Here is a 7,169-nt window from a genome sequence, read left to right on the forward strand (position 1 = left end):
CCAGACCTTTGGACAATTTGAAATGGCATCCAGTCCTTTGAAATGTAAAAAGGAATGGCTGCAGTGAGGTCTTGAGTATTATTTTGAAGTGGGCGAATGAGCAACCTGTCTTTTACCACTGTCTGTGTCACCGTGGATGAGGACATAGGACCACTAATATTACAGGGTTTCGCTGCTGAATGCCTAGTTTTCCATTCTCAAACACGCAATCGGTTGATCTTCTGTATGTGTTTCCATCTATGGGATGGACTACAGTGTTTCTTCCTTTTGAACATTTTCAAAAGCAGTTTGAGAACTGCTGGATTTTCGATGAACAAAATGAGTGGCTAAACCACAGGACATATTGTAATGTGGAAAGAGTGCAAAGAGTGCATCGAGGCTACAGAGAAACAACAGAGCAGGAGAAAAACTATAAATCAGACTTACCTTAGATTTGCTACAAAGTAGTCTCTGGTGGATTCGAAGCGTTACTCCCTTTTGCAGCAGTTTTCTTTTTGCATGATCGCAAAATATTTTCACACTGCAGACTTAGTCCCCTTAAAACACTTGCCATGTTCTAATTTGGTAAGGGTTGGTGGGCAAGCCCAGATTATAAGGTGCAGCTGCACCTGGGAGGCTTTGTTTGATGCAGTTTCAGCTGTTAGTTAAAAAGAAATGCGCAGTTACAGTGTGGTTCATCGTGAAACAGTTTCATACATATTTAGCCCAGCTGCCCTATATTACCAGTTATGTTTTTACAGCAATTAGCTCCACATTGAGATGGGACTTCAGCTAGACAGTAATATTGTATCTTAACTTAACCTTTACAAACTTCTATCCATCAGGTATATTCTTGAAGTGACTCGCCAAACGTGTTTGGAGTCTTTGTTCTTTCTGCAACTGAGACAATCCAGTGATCTTGTCAAGTTCTGGATTTTGTTCAGGTGAATATGAATATTCTGTTAATGTGCCTTTTGCTCTTTTGGTTTCTCTTAACCCCTAAAAGTTGCAGTTCCCATCAATCATTGTAGGTTACCACAGATAGCAATGACTGTATGGCCCAGATTTGACCGCCACAGCTCAGCTAACCCGACCATATTAAGGGCAGATGTCAGGTGTGTTGTCTGGCCCAAACAACATCTTTGATGATTTTTGTTGATTGATTTAGTAGCTTGTAGTAATCGGTAATCTTCCTTACATTCGTTCATTGAGGTTTGTGGGTATTCACTAATGCACAGCTCTCTGAAAGTCCCAACATAGCATTTCAATCAGTTTGAGGCCTGGACTTTGACTGGACCATTGCAGCTCCTTGATTCCTTTCTTTTTCAGCGATTCTGCACTAGATTTGGTGCTGTGTTTGGGATCATTGTCTTGTTTCATGACCCAATTTGGGCCAAGCTTTAGCCGTCAGACAGATGGTCTTCACATTTAACCCGAGAAAACATTTTTTTCATGGTGGACAAAATGAATGCAAAGTGCCCAGGTCCTGTGGTGCAAAACAAGCACAAGTCATCACATCACACTTGCTGATGATGAGTTAATCAAGTGCATTTGATTGGCTGCTACTTAACTACTTGATTCATATGGAATATTTGTTAAATAAGCGGTAACATGCTGGTTTCTGTCCTGTTTTTAGTTCATCTGAGGGTGTATGTATCTCATTTTAAGATCTTTAAAGGAGCAGATTTGTATTATGTCTTAAGCAAAACGTTGTACCTTCTTAACGTGAACATGAATGCACATCCTCCTGACTGAAAATGTGGCAGCATGTTGCAAACAGAGAAAATATAGTGGATGATGTTTTCCAATTAAAAGTAGTAGCATCTGAATAAACTCAGTGGAACTGCATTACAAACCCAGCTGTTACCATAATGTTGTACAATTTAATGTTAATTTGGTAAAGTGCTGAGCACATTTCCACTTAATTTAACTAAATACTACTTCCCTCTTATATTTGTTTCATATTTGAACATTACGCAGTTGAACATAGTGGAAACACTGCACTCTGTTTATGTGTTTGCCATATAATGCATTTGAATGCGAGGCAAACCACAATTGCACATTTCCATCTTTGTTTGCAGAAACAAGAGTGCCATTCGCTTGACAAAGAACACGATGTTCGTGCACTTAGGGTTACCAATGTGTTCATCACATACATGCTGTTTATACAGTGTATGCTTGTCGTTGTCATGCACTTTGATTAATGGAAGGGCAGACCTGACATTTGGAAATGGGACTCGTTGGGTTTCATTTAAAGCTCCCAGCCATGCAACAACCAGGTCCTCGGTGTAGTTTGATCGTACGTGGTTTGCTCTCAGGGTTTTCTCCCAGAAAAGCTTTCTGCCATGTAGTTTAATATTTCTATATAATTTTCACTTTTCTGGTGCTGTTGAGGCAATTAAACTATGTGGTTAGATTTAGGAAAATATCATAATATTTGTGAAAATGCACCCTTTCGAATATCCTTAGAGAGAAAGCATCAGGGGAGACTGGGGGTAATTGTAACTTTTTACATTTTCCCTCATAATTCAAAGACTACTTCAAGCACACTAGTCATTTTTAAGAAAAGGAACATATACAGTACTTCATAAATTACTAGAACACCACCCAGTGTAAGTTTTATGCTGTCCTGAATTGCCAAAATAATTTCTTCTGTTTCTGCGATGGTTAATCCACCAGTCTGTGCAAGCTCTTTAATCAAAATGACATTTTTAATGTTCAAATATAATTATTCTTGTATCCATGAACTTTCAAATGAACTGTTCTATAAAAAAGCTGAAAAAAAAATAAATCATGTTAATCTTTTTTAATTAAAGCACCAAATTACAGTTATTTACTTGAACAGAAAAATCGGTTCAGTGCTTGAATCTTATGCTTGATTTATTCATCAATTCTGACACCTCAGAGAAGTCCGGTGGAAAAATATGAATCCAGTCTGTTAATTACCTAATAAATAATAACGCAATTTTTATTTTAGAAACAAGTTTTTGACAGATTTCTAAACGATTTGTGTTTTCTTCTTTTTATGACATATAGTCTAATACATTTATTAAGCACTACATATGTGCACTAATAGTACAATTTGTACATTTTCACTTATGATGGCAAGACTGTATAAATGAAGCAAATAACACTATATCTCAAATCTAAAAACGTACATAGAAAGGTTTAGCTCTTGGAGGTATGTTTAGGTTAGTCTGTGGATTGAAGGCATTTTCCCAGAAAGCCTAACTATTCTAGAGGTAACTATAACATAATCCTATGAACTGAGTATAAGTTACAATTTAAAACTGTTTTTAAGGTAACTTACATCAATATAGACAACAGATACTGACTGATTTTTTTTAAGATATTACCATATGACATAAGAGATTTTAAGAGAATAATGCAAGATTTGCTATTATACCTTCAAACTGACACCTTCTGTCAACATGTAAGCACTATTTTAAACAAAAAGATGTATTTTTTATTTTAGGTAGTCATTTTAAATGTAGAATTATTGCAATATGTCATCTTTAACAGTAAAGTCAGTCATCAACACAGAGAAGCAAGGCGCCTGCAGTCCTAAATGTTGACATTAACCCCGACATCAGCGTTACAATCTTATATTCTATCTAGTAGCATCTACATGATTGTTCAAGATTATCTTTAAAACTGATGTAAATTAAAAACAAGTAAGTTTGTAAGCTTAAATTGATGGAAGTTCAAATTCACTGTCATGTAAATTTTAAACAGTAGAAGAAAAAAAAATAGTGCAGATCCAGAAAGTTTTTACATCAAAATCAGTTTTGTCCCTGAGAGTTTATGCAAAAGTGTATTACAACTGCTCCCACTATCCTCTACTTTCCCTATGTGCTGGAAGGCTTCTCCTCTTCCTCACTGGTTTTTAAACAATGGCTGACAACCAACATATTAAGTTCTGCCATCTTCTGTTCCCAAGAATGGACATGGTAATAAATCCTAGCCATAAATCGAAGCCGCTGAACACTAATGTGGTAATGCTGTGCTCCTCCATTCCACACTTCCTCTGCTTCTTGATCATATGTTGTGACTCGTGGCCCCACTTAGTACACTATGTGACCACGCGCATTACCGTCTCCTCAGCCTGATAGTGTTCACTGTTTATATAAAGCTACAGGATGCTCTCCTGTTACTCGGTGTTTGGTACAGTGGCGTCATCTTGTGGACAGTGTTAACATTTCCTTATCGCGTTTACGCGACCGTTCAGTTTGGATGTAGCAGGTTTCCGTAGAGAGGAGGAAAAGCGTCGCCCTAGCAACGGAATGATCAGCAGCAGGATTCTTCTGCAGCGGATTGAATCTTTCATGAAAGAGAAACGCATTCAGCTTCTGGTTTACTAACTAAAGCCGTAATGGCTGCAAGCAACCCATCCGTGTTTCTTCTTACGGTGAACGGACATATTGAGGGAGCGAACGTGAGTGGGCTTTCTGTGTTTTAGCCTGATTGTTCAGCTAGCATTAGCACCCTTTGAGGTAACTTGTGCCATGGATTCGTCTCATTTCTCAGTTCGTTTACCCTTGTGTACAGGTGTAAAGCTGATATTATCTTTGTTGTATTTCAGTTTCCAGAGTATGACAACTTGTACTGCAAATATTGTTTTGTCTACGGCCACGACTGGGCTCCCACCACGGTGAGTAGCTGTCAAGTCCTTTTCTGCATCTGGAGATTCAATATAAAATTACAGTTTTATATATAGTAAAGGAACAATTAGCCTGAAAAGGGGTCATGAAGTCTTTACTAAATAACAAATGGTTAAAGTCCAGCCCCTACTGAAATTTCGTGTGTTTGTTTGTTTTCGTCCTATAGGGGTTGGAGGAAGGCATCACGCAAATTGCTAGTAAAAGCAGCCAAGCTTCGCACAGGTTGATATGGAACTTCCCACTGGGAACAACATTTAAGAGCACAAATCCATCTGGATGTGAGCATTACACAAACACACTCAAAAACACGTGGTTAATTGCAAACAGTTGCCCTCTGTTGACAAAAATATTAGATCCTTTAGAAGGAGAAGGGCAAATTAGTTGCACTGTCTTTGCAGATCAAGAGAAAGTATATGATAGAGTGACAAGAGATGAATTGTAGTACTGACAGACAGCCAACCAAGTATGTGAGAGTCAACTGTCCAAAGTGCACAAGAGAGGTGAAAAAGAGAGTGCAGGCTGGGTGGAGACAAGTGTCAGGGGCGATTTGTGAAAGAAGGATAGCAGCATGAGTGAAAGGGAAGGTTTAAAGGATGGTGGTGTGATCTGTTATGATGTATGGTTTGGAGTCTGGGAGTGATCAGGATGTACGGGACTGGAAATTAACATAGAGGGACCACTCAGGTTGAGCAGTTTGGAGACAGAGTTTGGCATGGAGGGAGGGAAAGTGGAAATGTTGGACAAAGGATGCTGAATATGGAGCTGTTAGGCAGGAGGAAAAGAGGAAGACCACAGAGGAAAATGTTAGATAGGTGAGATTGAGGCAGATGATCTGCTCTGAAAATAGAAATAGAAGTAATATCTAAAACTTATTGTAGACAGAGAATTTATGTATTAATTAACGGGTTCATTTTCCAGGGCCTCAGCTTGTGGTGAGTGTTTATGGTCCAGATGTTTTTGGCAACGATGTGGTCAGAGGCTACGGAGCAACACACATCCCCTTCACACCAGGACAGTCAGTACTGCTTTCATTTACTTATTAGGTTTTTTGGGGGGGTGGGTTGCCCTACACAAGTACCATTTTCAAATGACTCGTGCTCACCTTTGAGCCATGTCAGCATGTAGACACCACCTGCTTCTTTCAGCAGGAAGAGCTTGAAACAGAAAATAACCTTATTTTTATTCTTCAGGCATACGAAAACCATTCCCATGTTTGTTCCTGAGCCCACATGGAGACTTCAGAAGTTCACAGGGTGAGATGTGTGCGGTCTTCTCATCTCTCTGCCAGCAGCTCGGGTGGCTTATGATCTCAGAGCAGTACAAACTGCGCAACACCTGAGCTAAAGATAGGCTCTTATTACCTGTATGGTGAGAATAATTAACATTGTTTTTCCTGCTTCTGTGATCAGTATGCGGAAAAACACAAACAAAGGTATTCCCACGTTATCTCCTGACAACCTAAGGTCGCATAACTTTGGTGGCATGCCAAAGTTATGTCATTTGTTGTCCTGACAGTGTAACTGAAATAAAACAGCAGCAGCACATTTTTTAAGGGCTTTTCTTCCTCTTGTTTTAGCCACTTGTATCAAAGTATCAAGTTATGGTTAACTTGCCTTAAAAAGCCTTCCAGAGTAGACTGAGAAAACTGAGTTTATCTCAAGCTAAATGCATATTCTTAAGCCAGTTTGTCGTACATAGAAAGGTTCACAATTTTTTTCCTCTCCTCTGTTCAGGTGGTTGACGGGACGACGGCCTGAATACACAGATCCTAAAGTGGTGGCCCAGGGTGAGGGCAGAGAAGGTGTGTGGCTCTTGTCTGTATTTCTTTAGTCCCAAAACTAGCATGCTGTGCTAAAGTCACATCAGGGAACCCGAAAGGAGTCCAGTCTAGTGCTATTAACTTCTTGTTGCTGTTGAAATAGTTGTTTCTCCTATCGCAGTTCTTATTCTAGTGACTGAGCCTTTAGATTCACAACAGATCAAATCACACAAGTTACTCCAGGCTCTGGACTAAAACAAAAACTCTGTGTCTTATATTTAATGTTGCAGTGACTAGAGTTCATTCACAAGGCTTTGTGTCAGTCTCCTTTCTCATCATGACTAAAGACATGAAGAAGATGGACTATGAGACGGGACCATCAGGCCCGGCAAACAAGGCCTCTGCCACATCTGGCTGATCAACAGAGGAACAACCATAAAACATGTGGTAACATTAACAGACTGAAGGAAATTTGGGCCAAATGACACATCTCCTCATTAAGGCGACATTTTTTCCCCTCACCGTGACAATCCCGTGTTCAAATGAGACACCAGCAATAATGTGCGCATCTGGAAATATTGTGTAGAGATGGAATTATACTAATGTGCTTTCAGTTATACCTTTTGTACCATTTTTGATTTTTTTCACTGTTACTGTATGTTTTTTTAAAACTTTTCTAACACAAATAAACTACACATGTTGAGCACAGATCGCTGTAGTCTGTGGGCAAAACATCCCCAGCCCTAAAAACAACATGCAAGGAGAGACAG

At 39.3% G+C, this 7,169-nt stretch overlaps 1 protein-coding gene across 1 annotated transcript; it reads left to right on the forward strand.

Annotated features, from left to right (window-relative positions):
* Positions 1–4,213: 4,213 nt before the first annotated feature.
* Positions 4,214–7,107, forward strand: b9d1 (B9 protein domain 1). The gene is made up of 7 exons (XM_004560699.2): positions 4,214–4,414; positions 4,562–4,630; positions 4,807–4,918; positions 5,559–5,655; positions 5,831–5,893; positions 6,374–6,441; positions 6,690–7,107. Exons 1-7 carry the CDS (start codon positions 4,352–4,354, stop codon positions 6,815–6,817), a joined length of 600 nt encoding a protein of 199 aa, XP_004560756.1. The 5' UTR covers positions 4,214–4,351; the 3' UTR covers positions 6,818–7,107.
* The last annotated feature ends 62 nt before the right edge of the window (positions 7,108–7,169 follow it).

Source organism: Maylandia zebra, linkage group LG4, assembly GCF_041146795.1.
Source record: "Maylandia zebra isolate NMK-2024a linkage group LG4, Mzebra_GT3a, whole genome shotgun sequence".
Classification (NCBI taxonomy): Eukaryota; Metazoa; Chordata; class Actinopteri; order Cichliformes; family Cichlidae; genus Maylandia; species Maylandia zebra.